This window comes from Triturus cristatus, chromosome 8 (assembly GCF_964204655.1).
Source record: "Triturus cristatus chromosome 8, aTriCri1.1, whole genome shotgun sequence".
NCBI lineage: Eukaryota > Metazoa > Chordata > Amphibia > Caudata > Salamandridae > Triturus > Triturus cristatus.
This window is the reverse complement of record NC_140591.1, coordinates 925,299,057-925,326,243: the sequence shown is the minus strand read 5'-3', so window position 1 is coordinate 925,326,243 and position 27,187 is coordinate 925,299,057. Positions and strand designations below refer to the sequence as shown.

At 45.2% G+C, this 27,187-nt stretch overlaps 1 protein-coding gene across 1 annotated transcript in view; it reads left to right on the top strand.

The window, feature by feature from the left end:
• Nucleotides 1-27,187, top strand: part of GABRR3 (gamma-aminobutyric acid type A receptor subunit rho3) — a 945,383-nt gene that overhangs the window by 119,344 nt on the left and 798,852 nt on the right. Inside the window, exon 3 of the mRNA XM_085623786.1 lies at nt 10,260-10,327. Within this exon, the coding sequence (XP_085479912.1) occupies nt 10,260-10,327 (68 nt within the window). The remainder of the gene's footprint in view (nt 1-10,259; nt 10,328-27,187) is intronic.

Sequence of the window (27,187 nt, the reverse complement as noted above, 5' to 3'; positions counted from 1 at the left end):
TTATATTAAAAAGATTGTACTTACTGTTCCTTGGGAAATTATCATGTAAACAGAGGTTTTAAAGGAAAGCGGAAGATTAATCAGTTTCTACTTTTTCACTCTTCATTTTTTCAATATGCAATCTCTCGCAGTAGCAGGTTCACACATATCAGTGCTGACATTTGTGCGTCTAACACAGGCCTGCTTATCACCTACATTTTTAGTAGTATACACACCAAATGTTATTTTTATACATCCGTAACTCTGGAAAAAGGGATTAAGGTCTCGTATGTAGCATGATTTAGCTTAGGTAAATGCGAACGGGGTACCCTGGTAATGGATTCATTTGTTAATCAACTTTATTCTAAAAAAACAACTAATCGTACATACACACATCAGCGTACCTGTTACAAGAACAGAAGCATAGTATCCATGTAATTTGTGTGGTTACTTTATGACAAATGAGGTAATGAGTGACATCGTGAGCTCTTCATAAAGTAGTATATACACATAACTTGGCCCAATCTTTGACAAGAAATACTTGTCAGGGGGCGGCGATAGGAAGGTCCTGTCTTCACACTCTCTAAGCAAAATAAAGATAAGTATACACACATATATACACCCAGGAATGAGGGAAGTGAAGAAAAACTGAATCAGGAACTTCGTTAAAGTGTAATGCATTTCAGTGGGTAAAAAACAGGCAAAAGGTAATGTCTTTAATTCGCTCCTCTGCTCCTACTCACAACACCAAGGGTCCCATCCCATGGGAAAACCTAGTGGTTCCGTCTGCTCCCCTCGCTGGTAACGGGAGGTTTGACAAGGCTGCGTCTTAAAGTCTGGTTCCCGCGGTGTTCAGTAGTTCCGGTCATGTGGCATGTGTGACGTGAGTGCACGGACATGACCCCAGGAGTGATGGTGATTGGGCCATACTGTCTTCTGTCTGTAGCAGCAAGCCATATGAATAACCCCGGTCGGCCATGGAATGTATCCCATGCTGAGTTAAGCTGTGCGTTACCTACGGAACTCTAGTTACAATACCAGTGGTACCGGGGCGCAACATTAGCCAATGGGCTACAGGGCCTTGAGGTGGGGTCTGCTGGCAAGCAGGCCACTTGAGTGAGGGAGCAAAGCTCCTAAAGTTGCGGTCGGCACTGCAGGGGCCAATAACCGACACAAGAACTGCACTGTCAGTAGCACCGAGGCAGTCTGGTGCAGGAGGTAAAGCGGATGTCCCGGTCCTTGGGCTCTCAGTGGAGACCATCGGTTTTGGAAAGCTGCAGACACGGTTGGGAGGACTTCTTGGAGGTGATCCACAACTGGGAAGGTGACCGGGGATCTGGGAGGATGCTTGAACACCGTCGGTTGGAGCACCCAAGGATGGGAAGGCGTCAGGGCTGAGGTGTCCTAGGTGTCGGTTTCCTTAGGCAGTGATCAGTCACGGTTGGTGTCAGTCAGACAGACACGGTCGGACTTCCTGGAGCACTTTGGATAAAGGTGCAGTTGTCTTACTGCCTTCGGTCGCGGTCAGGGGGACCCTTCAAGTAAAGGCTGCAGGTTTAGGTTTGAAGCTTGTGAGAGGTCAGGGTCCACTGGATCCCAACTTAGGATCGCCAGGGGGACCTCTATCCGGATGTGCAACTCATCATCGTACCATATCCATGCAACACTCCACAACCAGGATTCAAGGTACTTTGTTCAAGAGGCCCAGCTGGGACCTTGTAGCCAGCCCGCACTCTATTGTGGTTGGCCTGAACTTGGGACTTTGTCCCAATCCGGCACGACCAGATATCCACAGTTGCAGCTTTGTGCTTTTTGGTACAATTCTGACCTAAAACTCTGTAATTGAATATCACCAGTTCTACTAATTGGATTTTTGCCATTTTGGTCTTGTTTTGTTTATTACAATAAGCCCTATTTGTTTAACGTAGCGTGGATCTTTTTTGTGGGGTGTTTTTACTGTTGCATTGTTTGAAATGTTGTGCAAATATTCTAAGTTAAGCCGGACTGCTCTGTCAAGCTACCAGGGGGTAAGCATAAATTACATTTGGGTTTGCTTGTGCCTTTCCCTGACTAGGATTGTGGTTGCTGCTTGACCAGGGTTCACACCGCAGTCAACCAACAACCCAATTTCTATCAGGGTACATTATCTTTAACTCATCGGTTACGACTCTATGCATTATAAAAAACATCAATTTTGAGAAATAATTTTCTCGCAAATTTGGACATTTTCAAAAACCCTTCGCAGTATTGTGCTGCTAAGCACAGGAGTATGATGTCTGCCATTCAATTCAAGCTGTAAATAAATAGTTTTGAAAACACCCGCTAATAAACTAAACTCATTTGCAGTAATTTAATGCAGTGGTTAATAGTGCAGCTTAGTTAGTGTCCGCAGCCAGAGGCTTTCATCCCTGTTAATTTTTAAGTCTCACCGCCACCGCCAGGAGTCCTTGGGTGTAATCAGCCGCGTCGCCGCTCCGGGACCTCAACTCCCGGCTGCCTTTGCGGCGGCGCGTTCCCTGACACGCAGCGCCAGCGCCAGCGCCAGGAGGCGCATATAACAGACCCTGAGGCCGGCGGAGCTGGGGACCTTACCTGGATTATTGCTACCAAATCTCACCGCCAGGAGTCCTTGGGTCTAATCAGCCGCGTCACCGCTCCGGGACCTCAACTCCCGGCTGCCTTTGCGGCGGCGCGTTCCCTGACACGCAGCGCCAGCGCCAGGAGGCGCATATAACAGACCCTGAAGCCGGCGGAGCTGGGGACCTTACCTGGATTATTACTACCAAATCTCACCGCCAGCAGTCCTTGGGTGTAATCAGCCGCGTCGCCGCTCCGGGACCTCAACTCCCGGCTGCCTTTGCGGCGGCGCGTTCCCTGACACGCAGCACCAGCGCCAGGAGGCGCATATAACAGACCCTGAGGCCGGCGGAGCTGGGGACCTTACCTGGATTATTGCTACCAAATCTCTCCGCCACCGCCAGGAGTCCTTGGGTGTAATCAGCCGCGTCGCCGCTCCGGGACCTCAACTCCCGGCTGCCTTTGCGGCGGCGCGTTCCCTGACACGCAGCGCCAGCGCCAGGAGGCGCATATAACAGACCCTGAGGCCCGCTTCGCGGGACGTGCGCGGGACGAGCCGGGCGAAGCCCGGGCAAAGGGCGGGCCATCATCGGCGGTCCTAGGCCGGAAAAGGCCGGGCTGGGCCCCCCCTTTGTCATCCTCGAAACGGTCATCTCAAGTAAGACACTATGAAAATTCCGTGTTTGTACCTGCAAAACGTCTTGACCTAGTCCAATTGTTTTACTCTTCTAAATTTCCTACTAAGGCTCTGTGGGTTACTTACCATATCCCCTATCCCAGTTTGTCAGTCCCTTTTCCCAAACACCACGAAGCATGAGTGTAACGGGTAAAACCCCCTTGGTAAAAAGGGCTATCAAAGGAACCTTGGACCATTTTGTCATCAGGACAATTCCGGACACAGATAGGGAGGATTCTCTTGCTGAGCGGCGAGCTGACAGGCGCCGCTCGATTGAGCATATTAAGAACATGCGCACGTCCCCGCATTCAATACAACCAAGCATGTCGGTTCACGATGGGACTCATATAACTCCAACAGTTTGTGAATCTTCTAGTATTGAAAGCACTCCATTGCTTCTCCGGGACAGATCCAATCTAATAGACTCCATTACTGACCTTATTGCCGACTCTATTAATGAATTAAGTGTCATTATTTCTACCTCTTCTTGTAACCTCCTTTTGCCTGTTGAGTCCCGGGCGCCCACTCCGTCACCTGTGGTAGAGACTGCCCAAAAAGAGAAACACACTCGGAACCACAATCTTGATCTTTGCCAAGGTCCCCCGCCAACAAAAAGAAGGAGAAAGTGGGGAGGTAGAACGCTAAGGGGTAAATTAAGCAGGCCTACTCAAACTCTAAACCAAAATCCTGATCCTGATAATACCCCTGCACTATCCACCCCGGAATTGCACATGACATCTGCCCCGCCTACCCCTCAATCCATTCCATCTAAGGAGACCCCTATTACCAACATTACTGGGACCATCGAGCAAATAGTACGATCTTTTATTCTCCCAGTAATAGAGAGATTGAATAGAATCACTCTCCAATTAGGGTCCCTAGAACAAGTAATTAGGGAGAACATAGTAGCAAATAAGGCTCAACTTAACAGTGTTCCATCATCTGCATCCCTGGTAACGGCAGTACCGACCCCCACATCCGTCTCCTTAAAGAAAGGGTTACCACCATCCTTGACACCTGTTCCATCAAAGCTTACCTTTGTCCCCGTGGAAAAAAGATGTGTAAAAAATAATAATCGATCTCCCCCCCCCCAAAAGGGAGGGGTAAAGAACATCAATCCTTCTAACCCAAAACCTTCCCAGCTAAGTGCGCCTCGTGTATCACGTCTAGCATTTGAACCCAGGGTGAACAACATACAGGGGGGTGGGAACCCTACAAACCTAAGATATGCCCCTGATCAAGGTGCCCATTCAAAACTTGATGTAATGAGAGAGCCTAGGACTAGACCAGTAGACCTTCCCCCGGAAGCGGCTCCGTATGTAGTCATTCTGACAGGTGTTCCACCCTTAGAGGAAGGTAAGACGGAAAATGTTTACCAACTAAAAAACAAAGTGCATTTTTCGCTCCGTCAAAATCGGCCGCTCCCTCTGTATTTGAATGGTGAAATTATTCATGTCAGGCGACTGCCATGGCTGGGCTGTCGAAGGAAAAACCTATCCGATGAAATTATTATTATTAATTTCTCAGACCATAGAACTGTAAGACACATCCTAGGTGAATTTCAGGAAATTGGGTCAGGGGGTATCATGACACGTGATTTGATATTTTTCTACCCGAGATCTGCAGTAGAATTTACACCTAATCTGAGACTACTAACTAGTTACCCTAATGAGCGTCCTATGTTCAGCCACAACAACTGTTTGTTTAACAGTAATGGCTACAAAGGTTATAATCCATTCTATTGCCCTAAACCCTTCCAAGCTCTCTATAGATCCGACTATTCATCAGGTCTGGACGCAAATGACTGACTGGTTCAATCGTCGCAGTCTTCAGTCTGTCCGACTTGTCCATTTCCTGAAAAAGAGAACCAAGTATTCCAGCTCCTTTCCTCCAGTAGGGCCATCGAGGAGCTTCAACCCTCATTGCAGGGTATATCAAATTTTCAATTAGACCTAGGCTCCCCAAGGGCTATGACAAAATCCCCTGTCGACGATACCATAATTGGGGGGGGTTCGGCTAAACCTGACCTATCCCTCAAATTAATATTCTGGAATGTCGCCGGCTTGCGCCCTAAGGTAGACCATCCACCATGGCTCTTTACCATTAGGGAACATAACATTATCTGTTTGCAAGAAACATGGTTAACTGTTCCCATTCATCTGCAAGGATATAAAACCTTTAATTCATTTGCCCAACCTTCATTATGTGGGAGAGCGAAAGGTGGCTTGGTAATCTATCTCTCAAATGAACTCCTAATCACTGATACCAAAATCATTAACAGCAATCCCTATTCCCAGATCCTTAAGTTAATACCTAGTAAAACACATGTGTTCTACATAGTTAATTTTTATAACAACTTGACATCAAAGGACATACTCCCAGTTTTGGAAAATATTTCCCTACTCTTAACAGAGGAGCGACTTAAACATTCTAGAACTAGCATTAGCATAGTCTGGGGAGGGGACTTCAATGTAAATCTCTGTAAGGGAGGCGATACAAACAATTGTGGTATTGTTGATGACCTGGGTTGTAACTTAACGCATTTTCCTCATACCAAACTAGGGAACACTCTGACCGAGATAATATTTAACTTAGATCTCGGTTTTGCAAACGATTTTGTTTCCCCCCCAGTTTCTTTTACTCCCACGTTTAATGGCAGGGGACTATTTAGTCTGATTGACTTTGTTTTGGTATCGCAAGCATCTAAGGAGCAGCTACGTAGCTTCCGAACAGGCACTGATCCTAGCAGTGATCACTTTCCCAACATTCTCATGATCACTATTCCTGATACGCCAGAACGGGGAACAACCTTTACAACGCAACTTTTACAACGCACTACACTTACAACGCATTTTTTACAACGCAAAATCCATTACAACGCACTACACTTACAACGCATGACACTACAACGCATTTTTAAAAACTACCTTTACAACGCATTCCATTACAACGCCTACCATTACAACGCATAATATTACACTACACTATCCAACACTTACCCTACTGTTGTACCCCCTGGAGTTAGAATAGTAATTTTTACCCCTATACTATCCAACACTTACCCTACTGTTGCACCCCCTGGAGTTAGAATAGTAATTTTTACCCCTATACTATCCAACACTTACCCTACTGTTGCACCCCCTGGAGTTAGAATAGTAATTTTTACCCCTATACTATCCAACACTTACCCTACTGTTGCACCCCCTGGAGTTAGAATAGTAATTTTTACCCCTATACTATCCAACACTTACCCTACTGTTGCACCCCCTGGAGTTAGAATAGCAATTTTTACCCCTATACTATCCAACACTTACCCTACTGTTGCACCCCCTGGAGTTAGAATAGCAATTTTTACCCCTATACTATCCAACACTTACCCTACTGTTGCACCCCCTGGAGTTAGAATAGTAATTTTTACCCCTATACTATCCAACACTTACCCTACTGTTGCACCCCCTGGAGTTAGAATAGTAATTTTTACCCCTATACTATCCAACACTTACCCTACTGTTGCACCCCCTGGAGTTAGAAAAGTAATTTTTACCCCTATACTATCTAATACTTACCTTAAATGCAATTTAATATTATGCGTTGTAATGGTATGCGTTGTAAAGGTATTTTTTAAAAATGTGTTGTAGTGTCATGCGTTGTAAGTGTAGTGCGTTGTAATGGATTTTGCGTTGTAAAAAATGCGTTGTAAGTGCATGCGTTGTAAAAGTGTGCGTTGTAACGACATATATCCCGCCAGAACTGCCCAGCAAGCGAACTCTCCTAACACAAGAAACATTAGGGGTAAATAAACTGAACGGGTATGCAATTAAATGGGATAAAGTGGATGCTGAAAAGATTACCTCAGCAGTGTTGAGTCGTACACTCCCACATATTGAAGTATGCTTAAACTCACAATCTGTCCCCGATCAGGTACTGGCTAGCTTTTCTGTTATTACATCCGAAATTAAGAGAGAGTTGTTCCATAAAACTAAGGGTGTTAATCAAACAAAAAAGGGATGGTTTAATCCCGCAACAAGGAGCGCCTACCTCTTACTAAAGAAAGCTCTGACTTATACCGTAAGGGACAAAGGGGAAGTGATAAGATTAAGAAAATGTTATAAGCAAGCACTTAAATCCTGTAAGGTGGATATCAAGAAGGAACTATGGGCTAAGTTACATCAGAACTGTTCCTTCAAGGATTCAGCCACCTTCTGGAAAATAGTAAGATCACCTTTCTTAACCGACCAACGAGAGATCCCACGGATTGAGGTAGCAGTGGGTGAGGCAGCTTGGGTTGATCATTTTTCTAGGATCTTTGGTATTTTGGAGGATTCTTTGACAGAGCTCCCCTCAGAAAGTTTGGCGATGCCGGCTACTCAAAACTATAGAAGACCATCCCTCTCCTCTAACCCTAACCTTCATTTTGACCATGCCGAGGTACTCATGGCATTGCAAGCTTCTAAATGTGGCAAAGCCCCAGGCCCTGACGGGGTTCCCGTGGACCTATTCAAAAACAATTTAGAATTATGGTCCCCTATTCTTACAAAGGTCTTCGAAGCAGCCACTAAAATTGGCCCACCAGAGTCTTGGACAACTTCTATTCTTCTTCCCATTTTTAAGAAAGGCGACCGCAATAGCCCCGCCTGTTACCGTCCAATTTCCCTTTTGGACTCTACCGGCAAGGTGATGGGTCGGCTACTTCTTAAAAGACTCCAAGACTGGGCTGAAAGCAATCAAGTGGTTTTTGACCTCCAGTATGGCTTTCGAGAGGGACTGGGGACAGTGGAGCAGGTATTAAACCTTTCATTACTGATAGGTAAATATGTATGGGCGAAAAAGGGGAGGTTGCATTTAGCTTACGTCGATCTTTCGGCGGTCTTTGATTGCGTTTCCCATAGCAAATGTTGGAAACTCCTTCTGACTATGGGGGTTGATCCCCCCCTTGGTGAGTTTCATTCAGAATCTCTATACAGGGGCCTCAGCAAAAGTACGGTATGGTCTGGGGGGGAAGTTACAACATCATTCCCAGTAGTTAAGGGTGTCAGACAGGGATGTGTACTGGCACCCTTTCTTTTCAATCTATATACGAATGGTTTGGAGGCTGCAATGTTAGTAGGAAGCCAGGACCTGCCCATGATAGATCATCGTCCAATACCCGCGTTGCTCTACGCGGATGACGCGGTGATCATGGCCAGGACCCCACGCCAACTCCAACTTCTTCTTGATAGATATTGTGAGTTCATGGCAAGCCTAGATCTAAAAGTAAACATAAAGAAAACGTTTGTCATGCACCTGGGGAAACGTCTCAAACACTCCGGCGGTATCCAGATAAATAATACCATCCTGGAGACCGCAACTTCGTACCCCTATTTAGGTATTCTGATAGACAATACCTCTAGTTGGGGTCCAGCCCTTCTGGCCAGAAAGATGGGGTTCCTTAGAACTACAACAGCCTTGATCACATTTGCGCAAAAACTAGGCCAGCGTCCCTCGCGGGAGTTGATTCAGATCTATAGGGCTAAGTGCCGTTCAGTGGCAATGTATGGGGCTGGGGTTTGGGGTTATGTCAACACGGAAATTATCCAAAAAGTAGAAAATGGCTTTTTGCGGTACCTTTTGGCCGCTCCCAAAAGTTCCCCAACTTACGGTTGCCACATGGAGTTGGGGGAGGATTATATTTCTGATCTCATTGCTATCCAACCAATTCTCTTATGGCATCGACTCTGGGTAACTATAGAATGTAAAATGACTCGTCTGCTTATCTCTGACTGTCTTACTCTGGAAAATTGGAAAAACATCCCATGGTTGCTATATGTCCATAACTTTCTGAGAGACGTAAACCTGGAATCTTTTTTCACGTTCCCTGAGACTACAATCGAAGTATCACGCAAAAAGCTGAAAAATGCGTGTTTATCTCATTTACGTGAGCTTCGTTTAACAACTGAGATCATAAAGCCCACAAATCTCCATCTTGCTTCGGTACAAGTCTCATTTGGGATCCAGCCGTATTTACTATCCAGTGTTAATCCCTATGAAAAATATCTTTTAACACGATTCCGGTTTAATACTTTCCATCGGCTGATAACTTTCCCGAAGACAAAAGATTGGTCTAGTAACCTAACTCCTTGTCCTTGTAATGGGCAATCAGAACAATCGCCACTGCACGTAGTCTTTTTCTGTAGTTATTACGAATTACCACGTAAGAAGTGGATTATTCCTTTATTAAAACTCATAGGCTTACGCCAGTGTCGCCCGGCCCTTCTTGCCTTACAATGTTTGGACACTGAGTATAGCATTTTCCCAATAGCCCGTTTTTTAAAAGTCTGTGTTAAATACCGTGCAAACTATGATTTGCTATAAAACGACAGATCGTGATTGGGATCCAAACTGAAAGTAATAATGTGTTATATACTTGGTGTTTTTATCATGCACATATAAGAACTTTTTTGTGATCTATATTAATTCTTTTTAAGATTTTAAAAAATTTGTTTTTAACCTTTGTATACTTTTATGGGCACAAAATTTGTATCCGAATAAAGTTTTAATTGAATTGATCAAGTCAAAGATCCTTGACCCAGAAACCACTTCAATTGTTTGTTTGAAATGTAAATCTATGTACTTGCAATGTGCCCCCGTACCTTCTAGGTAAAGTGCGAATATGAGAGAAATAAAATGATGGCCACATTACCCAACGACACAAAACTCCAAGGTTCCTTAAATTGAAAACTATATGGCAATGTTTCCCACTTTCAGGTGTGAACTGTTCGAATACATTTCCAACACAATTGCCAACGTGCTTCAATTTATGATTTGTATGTTTTTTTTGTAATATATCTGTATTCCTTAAACAGCTACCTCACTTCCTTACTCCAATCGTTATTTATATTAATATGTGCTTTTACAAATTATTTTCACACAGCTGTGTTTTAGCGTGTTTTAAAAACGGAATGTATGAATGAATCATTAGTTGCAAATGCGTTCATATGATATCTTTGTTCTTATAATTTAAGTTAGAATTAATTTTATTATTTTAAAGGATCACCTATTCCAGTGGGCATTGACGTGCAGATAGAAAGCATTGACAGTATTTCAGAAGTTGACATGGTAAGTTTTGAAATGATCAAAAGCTTGCCTGTAAATAATTTTAGAATTTCTTTGAAGTATAAAGTCTTATTTGAATTCTTTATTTATACATTAGGGGACATTTCTGCTTTGCCACCTGATGTGGAAGGGGCAATGTTTTATTCAACCCAAAGTCGCTGAAGTCGTCGTTCATTTTACCTGTTCTCTATAGGTGCTGGAAGTAGGGGTGTAGAGGGGGTGCTACAACACCCCAAAATAGCCATGATGGCGTTCCAAAGGTGAATGAGCAATAAAGATGCTTTTAAATGTAATTTTTTATCATGCCACATTTGCCTTGCATAGAGAGATCGAGGTTAAATGTCAGGCTATGTCTTCTGACAAACTGATGCTTATTATTTTATCATGAAAATTAAAATTTACTTTTCTTTGTCTGACTGCAAAGCGAGAGGATTTCGTAAAATGAACTATGTGACAGCCTTAATGGTGTGAAAGAAAAGGCTGTAAGATGTAAATATGTTTCAAACAGACACAAACTTCAAATACTATAAATGAACTGTACAACTTTTCAAAAATATACGTTTGATGGAAACAAAGATTTTAATGGGATCAAAACAAATAAATACACTTTACTTTATGATACACAACAAATATTAGCTGAAACCTGATTTGGGACACATTATCATGTATGCAGTATGTATTTATATCAGTAAAATATGTCTGTACAAATTAAATCCCCATTTCTTTTTTTTCTTTTTTTATTGAGCAGAGCATTGAGAGCATAAAAATAACAATAACATATGAGCAAACATTAGGACTATTTGACACAAATACGATAGCTTCTTTCAAAGTTAAAAACAATGACACAGGAAATTATTTTTAAAACACAGCTGTTTATAAGTATCTAGAGTAAATTGGCTGATAATTATAAAATAGCAAAGTGCAAAAAGTGCAATAAGAAAGTGCTAGTGCAAAAGATGCTGAATTGCTAAATTGCAACACTAAAGTGCTCAAATACTTAACAAAGAATATTTCTAATTCCTCCAGACATTATCAAAATAGTAAAACAGCTGTTAGATTCTAAATTCCGGGTAACATTATCCCTCTATCGTGTTTACCAAATTGCTTAATAACGTCCAGTTCTTATTGAATTTCCTGAAAGCTCCCACCCATCTCGCATAAGCTTCTTCAAAACCCCGCGTCATTTTCATTTTATTCAACCATTTAACGTAAGTGGGAACATCCCTGGATTTCCAATTTTGAAGGATTAAAGAACGGGCTACCAAGCAAGTGATAGAGAGAAAAGTTGCCTAGGCTTCCGTTAAAGTCGTTCTATCGCTACAAATTCCAAACAGGGCAGCCTCTTCCTCTGGCACTATACTCTTTACAAATGCCCGGTTTAGAGCCAAGAAGATTGCCTCCCAAAAAGGCCCCAGCCTAGGACATATAAAAAAGAAATGGAGCCAACCCCCTTCTCCATCCGCCTGGCATCGGAAACACCTATTTTCAGCATCCGGATACCTTTTCTTGAGTGCTTCGGAGTAAGGTAAGCCAGCCACTGGGATAGGAAAAGCCATTCTTTTAAAATTGGATGCTCTAAGCGACTTTCTTCCTTGAAGACATAAAGCTTCCCATTCATTAATAGAAAAAGTACATTGTGTTTCGCGAACCACTCTTTCCAAATGGTTCTCTATCAACGGGAGTTGGCCCTGATTATGTAACAGACAATACCAGTTTCCTACACCACTTACTTTAGCCCCGAAAAGAGCTATCACAAGTTTATTTGGTGTATCAAGAATAGCATTTAAATTTTTTGTGAAATGAACAATTTGTAAGTATTCGAAAAAGGCAGGGTTCCTCTGATTCCCATCCCTTAGCAGCACCTCTTGCGAGGAGATCACCCTATTCTGAATTAAAAAATGTCTTAGCTCCCCTAGCACGCAACCTTGCCAGTTTCTCAAGTGGCCTGATCAAATTTGGAGGCCGAGACATTTACATTCCCTCAATTTCAAGTATTGTAACCCAGAATAACCCGTCATTTAAAAAAAAGACTGAAGTCTGAAAGAATAGTCCTTCAATGTCTTATATCTTGTTTTTTTGGGGAGTTTGGAGGTTGGAGGTTTTTAAAAATACTGAAATTTGAGAGCCGGTTTCCTGTACCATTTTATCAACAAAGAAGTTATCTCTGGCGCTATAAGATCCCCTTAAACCCGCTAGTAGATCCAAAAAAGCAGTTCTTAAGTGAGGTAAAGCCAGACCTCCTTGTTCAGTCGTTAATTGTAATGATGTTAGCTTAACCCTTGGAACTTTTTTCCCGCAGACGAACTGTCTAATCAGGATTTCCATTTCTTTAAAAAAAAAATATTTATATTAATAGGAACATTAGTAAATAGAAAAATGAGTAACAGAAGTATGGACATCTTAATTAGTGATACTCGTCCCACCAAAGTCAAAGGGAGTAGAAGCCACTGCTCTAATAATCTCTTTATTTTGTCTTGAATTCTTACATAATTTAATTTATATAGCTGTTGATATTGGTTGGACACGAAGATCCCCAAGTATCTAATTTGGTCTGGCTTTGCGGCTTGTGCGCTCAGACAGGGTGGGAGGAAGTTTATATCTGGATTCAAAACTAGAACTTCAGTTTTGTTTGAATTTATTTTGTAGCCCCCAATTAATTTAAATTTACTAAATTCACTCAACACCACTTCCAAATTATCATTGGTGGGCTTCAAATAAAAATAATGTCATCCGCAAAAAAGTTTCAGTTTGGCCATACCCAAAATTGGGGACTTAATAGCAGCATTATCACGCATTCTAATAACTAAAGGTTATATAAAAAAGGTAAAAAGCAATGGGGAGAGCGGGCATCCTTGTCTAGTCCCCGATTTATTTTTATCGTGCCTGCCCGTTTCGTATTAATTACCACCTGGGCCTGAGCCTCCTGACAAATATTACGTAGCATGGAAATAACCTGAGGGGGGAAACCAAATTGGCATAGAGCGAGAAACAAAGTGTTCCAGTTCGCCAAGTCGAATGCTTTCTCCGCATTAACCATAATAATACAGGCAGGGATAGAGTTGGTGTTAAAATAATCCAAAGCCTGTATTAAAAATTCTGCATTACCTGCCATGGATCTTCCTGCTATAAAACCAGTCTGATCTTAATGAATTATTTCCTGTGCGGCAAATAAAAAACGCTCAGCCCACACCTTCATTCAAATCTTATAATCTGAATTGAGGAGGCTAATGGGCCTATAAGAATTGACATCCTTTGGGTTTTTATCTTTTGTTACGAAGCAGACAACAATTGCCTCCTTAAAAAACGAGGGGACCAGGCCACCGTTTTTGATGTGATTGAATAGTTTTTTCATGGGTGGAATTAGCTCCTTTGAAAAGGTCTTATAAAATTCTTTTGGGAACCCATCTTCCCCACATGCTTTAGCTCCGGCCGTTGATTTGATGGATGCCAAGATCTCAGCAGTTTCTAAGTCTGATTTTAGCTGGTTTATCCTAAAATCGGATAATCTGGGAATATTTACGTTGTCAAAGTACTCCTGTATAGACTCCTCCCCCACCAAGTACTCAGTAGTATAAAGTTGCTGGAAGTGTTCTAAAAAGATCTGTGGAATCTCCTCACTATTGGTTACTTTTGCTCCGGTCTTGGGATCCGTCACCTTTGTAACTAAGGCTGCTTCTTGTTTGATTCTTGTAGAGTTAGCCAGCAATTTGCAGACGATCTGGCTGTCCTCATAGACCTTTTGTTGATAGGATCGGGAACTGCTGATCTCTTCTAAGACAAAGAAGTCTCTCAGGGCCTTTCTAGCCTTATCCAATTGATGTGGGCCTGACCGGATCTGCTGAGCATGAGCCCTCTCCACCGCTCCCTGCAATTCAGCTATTTTGAGCCGCCGAGCCCTAGACTGGGAGGCTGAAAAGGAGATTATTTGTTCACGAGCTGCGGCCTTGAACCCCCATACTGCAAAGGGTCCCGCCGTTTCATCATTGATCCTAAAATATTCGGAGATCCATACTCTAAAATTCTCCACCCTTTGTTGATCCTGGAGAAGGACGTGATCCAGCTGCCACCTGGGTCGCTCTCTTCTCCCCTCACCAAGTTCAAGCTCAAGCCCTATATACGCATGATCAGAGAAGGGGTTGCTCCCGATATCTGCCTTTAAGATCAATAGGGATCTAGATGTTAGGAAAAAATCAATTCAGGAAGCAGTCTGAAAGAGGTGCGAATGGCAAGTGAAGGTGTTTTTTTCGGTATTAATATTCCGCCAGGGATCTATTAATTGATAATCATGCCTGATAGCCTCAAAGATTTTTTTAGTGTTTGGTTTCAATTGTTTTTTGTTTTTGTTTGAGGTGTCCTTCTTTAGGTCCTGTATATAATCAAAATCTCCACAGATAATGATCTGCCCTGGGGCCACCCTCAAAAGCTCATTGATTTTAATCAGCCCTGAGGTATCATCTGTGACTGGACCATAGTAGTTTATAAAATTTAAGATCTTCCCGTTCAGCTTTGCTACTACCCATAACCACCTCCCCTGTGGATCCCTTCGAATTTGTTCAAATTCCCATGGCAAGTTTTTGGAAAAATAAATAGCAACCCCTCTCATAGCTAAGCCTGCTGGCGTGTAAAAGGAGTCTGAAAAAACACTAGGTAAATATAGTTTGGGAGAATTTGTTTTTAAATGTGTCTCCTGAAAGAACAGGACATGGGGATTGACCGAGGTGAGCCACCAAATGAGTGCGCCATATTTTTGTTTGTTAAACATTCCATTGGCACTGACTGACAGGATCTTACATTTACTAACGATTTCTGTTTCTATTTCTCAGATAAATTTCTAATTTGCTCAAAATCCAATATCTGTATATACCACTGTCTGCACCTTTTGCTGCTGCTCTTTTTCCTTCTGCTAGTCCCCCCCTCGAACCCACCCTTCCCCAGGTAAAAAAGAACCCCCCACAGAAATCCAGAAAAAACCCCACTAGCCACGCTAGCCACATTTCAACCCACCCTACTGACCTCATGGGTGTCTTGGTGCTACACCCTAGGTGACCCCGCTGCCCCCAGCAAATAAAGAGCTCAAACTTTCTTTACTATTAAGTCAGGCTCTGGATCCAGCCAAAATTTCTTTCAATGGCCTCTGGGCCTCTTCCAAATATGAAAATAGATGGAACTTCCCCTTAACCAAAACAAGCAGCTAAGACTGTTGTGCTATAGATGCTTGGGCACCCTGAGCTTTAAATAGACAAAGCATCTTTACAAATTATTTTCGTCTACGTACTGCCACAGCTGTCATGTTGGAAAATATTTGGCATTTAGAGGTGTCAAGAATTCCTGTCATGCGAGGGGAGGAAAACGGTAACCAGCGAAAACGGACTACATCTCCCAGGATGCTTAGCGGTTGAGAGGTTATGTAAACAGGAGAGCTGTTACATAACTCAAGGAAAACACGCCCTTATGTAAACAGGAGAGCTGTTACATAACTCAAGGAAAACACGCCCTATAAAGGGAGGAACCGGGAGGTACAACGCGGTCGGATATTGTGTTTACACCGACGTACCTGCTTCGTGAAGAGCAGTGTTCCGGAGTGGTGCTCCAGTAAGGCAAGAACGGAGGTAGGTCGAGTCATTACTCCCTGGGCCGTGTCTTGCCCCATCGTCACCTGTGAAGGACCCGGAAGCTCTACCAGTCAACCATTGAGCTTCGCTTTTTGACTCGGCTGAGTCAAAGCACAGTGGCGCTTTTGCTGGTTGGAGTCGTAACTCCCAGCCCGACCAGAGATACAGGGACTGCCAGCTGTAACGCACACCAGGAGGTGTTTGCCGCGTTACAGACTCGGAAGTCCACAGGATCGATCAAGCGGCTGCTCTCGGTTCAGTCTTCTTGCTTTTGATTGGGGTATCGGTGATGCATCACCAGGAGGTGACTCCGCGTCCCGGTGCAGTCTGAGGAAGAGGTTGAGCGGCTTCTCCCTTCAGGTAGAGACCCCGGCTGGGTGTTTCCCTGACTCCTCGATTCTCCCCAACACTCTTCGTGCCCCTCACAGCCTACCGATTGGCATTGTCGGCCATTTCATTTCTGCCCTCTGTTGGCATATGTCGGGATCGGCGTATATGCAGAGGACGGTTAGGACCATCCGTGCTGTGGGCTGGTAACGTACTTAGCCTGGAGGATTCCAGTGACTATAACTTTTGTTTATTCTTTGTATTATTTTTGCCTTCATTAAAATAACTAACCCTTCACAAGTGGTTGCGTCCTCATTATCGTGTCTGTTAACCGATCCTGAGACGTTCAGGGCGTTACAAAATATCCGACATTAATAACACTAACTGTCTCCCGGTCGATAACAGACATGGCAACACTTGATGATGTGCTGGCTGCTTTAGCGACCGTGCAAGTTGAAGTGGCTGCCTCTAGGCAAGAAACAGCCGATGTAAAAGCCAGACTGGATGCTATCCAATTGGACCCGCTCACGCCCAGCACCTCCCTCACGAACCAGACCCCTGCGGTAGTAGTGGAAATGCCGGTAGCCATCCCCTTGGCAACACCAGAGAGGTACAGTGGGGATCCTAACACAGTGCAGGTATTCCTCACACAAGTGGCGCTACATTTATCGTGCAAACCAAAGGCGTTCCCCACGAGTCAGGCTCGTGTGGCTTTCCTTATTTCCTATTTGGCTGGAAACGCGGCACAATGGGCCGTACCTCTGGTGAGCAGGGACGACCCCATCTTATGTGATTGGGGTGCTTTTCGCGAGGAATTCCTGAAGGTATTCGACAGAAGGGCTGACTCGTACACGGCGGACCGTGAAATGCTTGAGTTGAGACAGGGATCCAACGACCTGGTGCAGTATCTCAACGCGTTCCGAAGGCTGGTTGCGGAAACCAAGTGGCCTGTTGCTAAACAGACGGCGCTCTTCCATCAAGGGCTGTGCGATGAGCTCAAGGACGCCGTGGCTCATATTGACCCTCAACCCAAGACATGTGAGGGCCTTATCAACCTGGTATTACGGCTGGAACATAGGCTAAGTGAAAGAAAGGGGGATCATGGGAGAAAAGGAAAATCCTTTCCATCCTATGTGACGGTGGGAAGTCCTGAAACTTCCACCGCATCCAAGGGAGAACCCATGGACATCGGCGCAATACGAGCGAGCCTCACAGCCACGGAGAAAGAGTCACGCCGTAAACAAGGATTGTGCCTATATTGTGGCAAAAAAGGCCACTATGTACGTGAATGCCCTGCCAAACCGAAGACGTCACGTTATCGGGCCAACCGGTCGGTAACAGCCGTGGTGGACATACCGGCGGAAAACTAGAGGACTCCCAGACCAAAGAAGGGGCATCTCGGAGTCACTCATCCATCCCTTCACTTTCCAACTCGGTCACTAAGGGACAACGACACCTGTTTCTCACGGTGCACGTGGGAGTGCATGACCAGTGGATACCCGTTGTGGCCATGGTGGATTCAGGGGCCACTGGCATGTTTATGGACCACAACGAGGCATGCAGGCTAGGGCTAGTGCTTCTTCCCAAAGCTGTACCCGAAGACGTCTATGCTGTAGACGGAAGGCGATTGGTGACGGGGCCCATCGGGCAGCACACGGGGGTCCTTCCGATGAGATTTGGGAGGAACCATTTGGAACAAATCGATTTTAACATCATCCGAGCGCCCCAATATGGCGTCATATTGGGATTGCCGTGGCTACAGAAACACAACCCCTCTGTGGATTGGCCAACACATCGCATCGAAATGACGTCACCGTATTGCATCCTGCATTGTGGAATAAGAACGGAATCCCTTGACGCAGATGAGAGCGGGAGTCAGACGGTGGCTACAGCGGCAGAAAAAGATGTGGCTCTCCCCCAGGCTTATCACAGTTTTGAGGATGTATTTGATGAGGTGAAGGCGGAAGTGCTACCACCACATAGACAGTTTGACTGCCAGATCGACCTGGTGCCAGGGGCCAGCGTTCCCAGCGGCAGGCTGTATGCCCTGACGGAGCCTGAAAACGTGCATCTCCGGGGGTACCTGGATAAACTCCTCAAGCTAGGATTCATCCGCCCGTCCAAGTCTCCGGCCGCCTCGCCACTCTTCTTCATCCCGAAGGCTAATGGGGAGCTGAGAGCCTGTGTGGACTTTAGGGCATTGAATGCGATAACCATAAAAAATCGGTACCCCTTGCCTCTCATCAGTGTACTTCTGGAACAGGTCAAGAAAGCTCGTATCTACACCAAGTTGGATTTGAAAGGGGCATACCATCTGGTGCGCATGAGGGACGGAGACGAGTGGAAGACCGCCTTTAAGACCAGGTTCGGCCTTTTTGAGTACCTCGTCATGCCGTTCGGTCTGTGCAACGCCCCGGCAGCCTTTCAGTACTTTTTGAATGAGGTATTCAGAGAGGAGTTGGATATCTACGTGGTCGTATATATCGACGACATCCTCATCTATTCGTCCAGTGTGGAGGAGCACGTACACCACGTCAAAGCTGTGCTCCAAAAGCTGAGGGAAAACATGCTGTTTTGTAAACTCAGCAAGTGTGACTTCCACGTCACATCCGTGGAATTCCTCGGAGTGATGCTGAGTCCAGAGGGACAGGAGATGGCAGAACGAAAGATCAAGGCGGTGAAAGAATGGCCGGTGCCCCAAAGCGTGAAGGACGTCCAAAGTTTCATTGGCTTCGCCAACTTTTACAGGCGGTTTATAGATGGATTTTCAGGATTGGTGGCCCCAATCACACAGCTACTGAGGAAGTCCAAGGAGTTTGTCTGGTCCCCTGAAGCGAACAAAGCCTTTGAGGCCCTGAAAAGCGCCTTTGGTAAGGCGCCGGTGTTGGCTCACCCCGATCCGGATCTCCCCTACGTGGTGGAAGCGGACGCATCGGATGTGGCGCTGGGGGCTATCCTGTCCCAACGCAACCACGACACAGGGGTGCTTCATCCCGTTGCGTACATGTCCCGCAAACTCAACGACGCCGAACGCAACTACCATATTGCGGAGAAGGAGCTTCTCGCAATCAAGGACGCCTTCACCGAATGGAGGCATTGGTTGATGGGGGCAAGACATGTGGTATCGGTGTACACGGACCATCGGAACCTACAGTTCATGACGGCCACAAGACACCTTTCTCCCAGGCAGCTGCGGTGGATGATCTTCTTTGCGGGGTTCAACTTCCGCATCACATATCGGCCGGGGACGGAAAACCGGAAGGCGGACGCCCTGTCCCGTCAATCTGCAGTTAAGGAACCATTGCCTGCGACCGAACGTTCCATCATTTCCACGAGGATGGTATTGGGGGTTATCCAACCGGATACTTTCCTGAGGGGAATAAAGAGAGGGATCAGGTCATTCGCATGGCGGAGGTGGCTCCTCAGTCACAGAGAATGGCAGCTGAAGGACGGGATACCCCTGAAGGGCAGGTGCCTATTGATACCCACGCCTAGGCTAAGGAAACAAGCATTCATCTGGTGCCATGACTCTCCATGCGCAGGTCATTTGGGCTTTGAAAAAACGGTGGCTAGTATGGGACGGCATTTCTGGTGGCCAACCATGAGAGTGGATGTCAGGAGGTGGGGACAGGAGTGTCCTACGTGTGCTACCATGAAGGCCGACCATGGCCGAACCCAAGGGCTCTTACATCCACTTCCGACCCCGGATAGACCATGGGATAGCATATCACTGGACTTCGTGGTGGGCCTACCGGTAGACCAGGGGATGACGGCAATACTGGTGGTGGTGGATTACTTGACGAAAATGGGGCACTTCATCCCCTGCAAGAGAGTCCCTACGGCCGGGGAATTGGCGTCACTACTCCTGAAGAATGTGGTACGACTGCATGGATTACCTGGGGTGATCGTGTCGGACCGGGGGTCGCAGTTTACTGCGCAATTCTGGAAGACTTGGTGCACTGCGCTGCATGTTAAGACCGCCCTGTCCACCAGCTACCACCCTCAAACGGACGGCCAAACCGAGCGCCTGAACCAAACGCTCAAACAGTATCTGCGATGTTTTGTGGACCAGGGCAGGGAAGAATGGGTCAACTTGCTATGGGTTGCAGAGATAGCCTATAACAACGCCACTCACAGCTCCACACAGTCATCTCCATTCTATAGCAACTATGGCCAACATCCCAGGTTCTTGCCATTTCTACATCCGTTCAGAGAGGACAGGATTCCCGCCACAGCGGACAGGGTGGCACACATAAAAGACACGTTGATGCGCTCAAGGGCTGTCCTAATAGAGGCCAAGAGAAGATACAAGGCTGCGGCAGACAGGAAGAGAAGGCCCGGGCCACTGTACCGCACTGGAGACTACGTCTGGATATCCACAAGAAACATGAGGTTTCGAAAGAACAGTGTGTTCCATCCCAAGTACATGGGCCCCTATCGAATTACCAAGTGTATGGGTCCCGTGAACGTGAAGGTGTGCTTGCCCCAGTCATTGCGGATACACCCTGTCTTTCATGTATCATTGCTCAAACCAGCACCCTCCAAGCCGTCTGGGACACCTAGGCCGGTATGCGTGGAGTCGGAGGTGGAGTATGAAGTGTCGGGCATACGGGCGTCCAAATGGCGCAGGGGGAAGCTGTGGTACCTGGTTGCGTGGAAGGGCTATGGCCCGGAGGAGCAATCATGGGAACCGGCTGAAGGGGTTCATGCTCCGCGCTTGGTCTTCTTGTTCCATCGGCGTTTTCCTGCCAGCGCTGGACCCGTGGGGAGCCGCTGAGAGGGAGGATGTACTGTCAAGAATTCCTGTCATGCGAGGGGAGGAAAACGGTAACCAGCGAAAACGGACTACATCTCCCAGGATGCTTAGCGGTTGAGAGGTTATGTAAACAGGAGAGCTGTTACATAACTCAAGGAAAACACGCCCTATAAAGGGAGGAACCGGGAGGTACAACGCGGTCGGATATTGTGTTTACACCGACGTACCTGCTTCGTGAAGAGCAGTGTTCCGGAGTGGTGCTCCAGTAAGGCAAGAACGGAGGTAGGTCGAGTCGTTACTCCCTGGGCCGTGTCTTGCCCCATCGTCACCTGTGAAGGACCCGGAAGCTCTACCGGTCAACCATTGAGCTTCGCTTTTTGACTCGGCTGAGTCAAAGCGCAGTGGCGCTTTTGCTGGTTGGAGTCGTAACTCCCAGCCCGACCAGAGATACAGGGACTGCCAGCTGTAACGCACACCAGGAGGAGTTTGCCGCGTTACAGACTCGGAAGTCCACAGGATCGATCGAGCGGCTGCTCTCGGTTCAGTCTTCTTGCTTTTGATTGGGGTATCGGTGACGCATCACCAGGAGGTGACTCCGCGTCCCGGTGCAGTCTGAGGAAGAGGTTGAGCGGCTTTTCCCTTCAGGTAGAGACCCCGGCTGGGTGTTTCCCTGACTCCTCGATTCTCCCCAACACTTTTCGTGCCCCTCACAGCCTACCGATTGGCATTGTCGGCCATTTCATTTCTGCCCTCTGTTGGCATACGCCGGGATCGGCGTATATGCAGAGGACGGTTAGGACCATCCGTGCTGTGGGCTGGTAACGTACTTAGCCTGGAGGATTCCAGTGACTATAACTTTTGTTTATTCTTTGTATTATTTTTGCCTTCATTATAATAACTAACCTTTCACAAGTGGTTGCGTCCTCATTATCGTGTCTGTTAACCGATCCTGAGACGTTCAGGGCGTTACAAGAGGTTTCACTTACAACAAACTGTCTCTGCTGAATCGCCTTAGTTAAAATACGCTTCTTTACACGAAAGTCTGCAAAATTCTACAAAATTGTTCGTGATATCGTTGAATTTGGGAAGGGGTGAGCGGGAACTCGATGTGCCCTTGTAATGGTTAAGTCTCCTTCAAAATCAGGAAGAAGTTTTTGTTTGATTAACATATTGACCCATTGAAGAGTTTGGGTCCCTTCAATTCCTTCGGGGACCCCCACTATACGAAGATTCGACCTCCGAGAATGGTTCTCGAGTTCCTCTACCTTATTTTCCAAGAAACTTTTGTTATTAGTTGCATTGTTCACCTTCCCGAGCATGTCATTCATTTGATCTTCCAGCAGTGAGATTCTGGTTTCAGCTTCCTGCAATTTGATAGGGAAACATGTCATTGCTTCTTCAATTTTGCCTAACCGTTGATGTAGAGAGGCAATCTCGAGTTTTTGTGATTTTTTCATTTCCCCTACCTCTTCCAGAATAAGGTTCAACATGTCTCTTATGTCCAGCTGATGCGTAAAGGGTGCTTCTACTCTATTACTGATGTTGATTTGTGATGCCGTCCCGTCCTGATTCAAATTCTCAGTGAATGAGTTTTCTGTTTCCCGTGAGGCATCGCCTGGCGGTATCCCCCATACCGGAGACTGAGACGAGATCGAAGTAGAAACTGGGATTGGGCTGGGTCCTGTAATGGTGAAGAATATTGTGCCTCTCTTTCTGGCGTCTTATTGCGTTGCGACGGAAGAATGAGTGGCTGGGTCGGGCTATGAGCACTCTTTTCTGCCAAAGTTGATGATTCTGAAGGGAAACCGTGTTTTGGTTCTGGTCTTGATCCTGGACTACTGGGGTTTTCTTAGGAGGTGAAGATGGAGCCTGTCCAGGCAGCTGGGCGCTTTGTGATGTCAACAGGTCCGGTACAAGACTTCCCGGTGAATTGCCTGTGGTCTCCGGTGGCTCTTTTGATGCTTTTTTAGTTGATCTGGGAGGAGGAGGCGGTAGGGACGCCTTTTTCAGAAAAAGAGGAAATTCCTTTGCCCCTTTTAACTTCTTTTTCTGACCATCGACTATTGGGGAGTCTTGTTGTTGCTTAGCTGATGGTGCTGAAACCTACATCGAGTTAGGTGCCTCTATAATACCATTTTCTACCAATTCCTGATACAGAGAGGGAGGCATCTCTTCTTCTGAACTTTCAAAGCTGGCATCAGAGCCGTGGGGATTGGTGCTATATTCCTTTCTCGCTATTCATGCCGCTGTCTTTGCCTGGGCTAAGCGGGTTTTGGCTTTCAGCCCTGCTGCTGAGTCAACTTTGCCAACTGCGTTGGAATGTTTGAGGTGTCTAACTATAGGTCTTCCCACTTTCTTTTTTTTTCAGCCCTCTTGTTACCCCTCCAATCTGTCCGAGTGTCTCCTGACAGCACCCGCTGTTCCCAGGTTTCAATATAGAATTCAGGGGATAAACACATATACTTATGATCTTATGATCATCAAAATCAAATGTCTCCCACCTCCTTCAACCTCCACCTCCTTCCACCTTCAACCTTTAGCTGCTCTGTACCTTTTGGCCTCAATGCCTCTTCAACTCATTTGAATGTAGCCAGAAGCACAGCCCAGTCTTTTCCAAGGTCCTGGTGTCCTCTTTCACAAGATAAAGGGAAAAAGCATCTTTAAGTGTCTTTAAAGCAATAAATCCAGCAGGTCCATGATGAGGAGAAAAAAGAAAAAAAGAAAAAGAATATGGTAACCCCCGTGGCAGAAACTGGCGCCATGCAGCTCTCGTGCAGGTACCGGTTTGGGCACAGCGGGAGTGCACAAACAATAACCAGAGGTGGCTCTCTGCAAGCGGCTTCACTGCTTCCCTGCCGCACTCGCATTCACGTTGTCCTCCGGCTGTATGGAAATCGGAAAAACAAGCCAAGCGAAAATGCCGACTTATTCGGTGTTTGTTCTTCCACGTTTTCGCTGCGTCCTACTCAGAGATCGCCCAGGCGCATTTCGCCATTGCTGGGGGTGGAGCGGGTAGCGTCACATGAGGCTATACGGAGGCCTGGTTCTCCGTAGCCTCCATCCGCCAAAATGCTAAATCCCCATTTCAATGGAGAATATGCAGCCTGTAAATGATATTCCACTAACACACCATGCTGTAATATACTTGCAACAATGTGCTCCAAAATGCACCAGCTCCATAACACACCCTTACCACTTTACTTCTGAACAAGCGTTACTCATTTTCTAAACTTGTTCTTTGTGTGATGCTTGGATTTTCACAATTCTTATGACTTAAGTGATGCAATATTGATGGTAACACTCCACTCTGAAAATCGTTCCAACACCACTGCTTTTTTCATAAGAGGCAGTTGATTGATGTCCTGATTTAGTCAACAAAAAAGTGGTGAATGGGAGTGCTTAATTTAATCTGACAAACCGGTAATTAATATGGGTCCCTTACATTTGTCATGTTTTAACTCCCTTGTGCCATTACAGAAGAGAATCAACCATTTGCAAATACGGTTTGGCTCTTGCTGCATGGCTAACGCGAATTTCTGTGCCCAACCCATTTAAGCGGCAGCACAAGCAATGCCATACAGGTTTCAGCTTTGTTGGGTGTCAACAATGCAACTGAATTGATCCCTGTGACACGGAATGGAGAAACACAACTTTAGGCATACCCACACTACTGATCATGACCCACATATCCAGCAAAAAACGATGGATTAAAATGCTTGAAATATTCTTAACCAGTAGTGATTATCGTGAGTGTCTTTCAAATCACTCTTTTTAAAATGTTTCCTGTGCCATTAGAGAAGAGAATCAAAGCCTTGAATATTTCTAGGCTATGCTCCTTTTGAATAAGTTCACAACCAACTCCTTCTTGATTTCAGCATCTATGAGCCTCATCATTTAAGTGCATCTTGAGATTCTATAGCAAGCCATGCAAGGATTAACTTCTTACCATACTCACACCACTTTAGATGATCCCAGTGCTTAATTTGGGCCAGAGCTTTCTGGTGCTGAGCACCGGCACTTAATTGGTTTCCGGTGCTCGGCACCGGCACCTAATTGTCAAACCACACTTAGGGCAGTCTGCCACAAGGTGGTGCTGCTCATATAATTTAGAGTTGAGAAGAATAATAGTTGTGTAGGAAAACAATATACATAAAAAACAATTACTAATACCTGCCTCCCCAGCCATTCCTTTAGCTTTGGGGACCTGGAATAAGCTGAAATGTCGCATTCACATGCAAGAGAGATGGTTAGTAGTTGTTTTGGCAGAGATGACAGGGGTGATGGGTGGTGCAAGCTGCAGTGGCCTCCTGGTTAGAGCCCTGGCACCTCATATTTTACAAATTAAGCACTGGATGATCCACTTAGCAAAAAAGTAATGTATGGAAATACTCAAATTAATCTATACTGCTGGTAATCACTCTCAACATATTCCATACTCACTCTTTAGTTTATCTATGCCACTAACGAAGGGGCCGAATCATATGCAAATTAGTCTTGCTCTTCCCCCAATATGAACAGCTCAAACAGCCCTGCAGTATCCCCTCTAAATAGAAATATGAGCAGCCACTGATTGATGTGACCTTGCTAGAGTTCATCCGTTATGTGCCCCGATTTAAGCCTTGTTGGATATCAGTGAGATGCAGATTGAGACTTTATGGAATAGCAAGCAAAAAGCCTATGTCTGGGCAGACACACCTCGCTTATGGTGACTCGGTTAGGGAGCAATAAAGTAATGGATGACAGTGTTTTAATTATTTGAAACCACTGCTAATTACTGCAGGAGCATTGGGCCTTACAATGTAATATCTTAGACAAGTTGTTATAGATTTTACCCCATCGGTCGTATGGAACTTTGTTAGCTGACATGAAGAATTGAAGTGGAGAAAACAACAACAAAACATTTCTAACTTGTGAAGCCCAAGTGACTCCACAATAAGGACCAAGAATTGCTGAATATGGATAAAGGGTTTTATTTGGATTACCAATTAATCCAGTATGTATACAAACCAAAAATATGTTCAATAAGTACATCAATACAATAGGTAAACTGAAGTAGCTCAGAAGGTTAAGGTGCAACAGATTGAGATACATAATTGTGATAGCCACCACAATACAGTAACAAATTAAATCACACATGTATTCCAATGAGAAACATTGCTTCTCTCTTCTAAACATAAGTCAAATACAGAGTTATCTATTAAGGCTCTCTAATTCAGGAGCATAAAAGGTGTCAGCATAATCAGACTCCAGTAGAACTCTAAACAAAAAGGAAATAAGTGTTTAGCATAAAGCTGCACACTTTCAATAATATGGAAAGCAGAGAGGTCTGCACCTCTCAAAGTCTAAAGGGAATCTGCTGTGGCTCTGACTATCTGAACATCAACTTAGAAGTAACAAGAGATGCAGAAACCTCCTCATCTCCTTTCACAACACGTGGGACAAATCAGACCACTACCTGAGTGCATCTGCAACAGAGCTCTGAATTCCCAATGCATCCAATTGAGACTGCCGTTCTCAGCCTTGATGATGATCTCGCCATCCTGTACATGGTGAACAGAAGGCATTTTGCTGCCATTGTTTCTCCACCTTCACTGCCAAGTTTCCCTCTAGGCCTCTCTATCAGCAGTCTAGAACAGACAATAAGCCTTTCTCTAACTAACGAAATAATAAGCCAACAAGAACAGGAAAAACATGCAGACAAAGCAAAATGCCTTTCAACTGTGGCCTTTAGTCAGGCTGACTTTAATTAAGCAGTCACTGCACATATAGAATGCATGTTTATATATACACAAGTGTAACGTGAAAAACAAATGTAAAATGTGAGTAAAAGAGTACATATGCAAGTATAACTAGAAGTGTAAGTGTAAAACGTGAAAAAAGAATATAAGATTACATTTTTAGACTGAACATTAATGTAACATATATAAATCTGTAGTCTACAGTAAATAAATTTCATTAATTATATTTCAATGCTTCACACATGTTAAGGAAGTTAAGGCACATAGTGAATATAATGATATAATGTCAAACACATACACACACACTGGGATTCGTCAAGCGGGGCCGAGAAAAAAGGGGGGTCCCCAAACGCGTTTTCCCCATGCATTTTCCCATAGGACCTTTAGTCAAAGGTACAGCCCTAACGTGCGCGAGCGTAATTCTGATTGG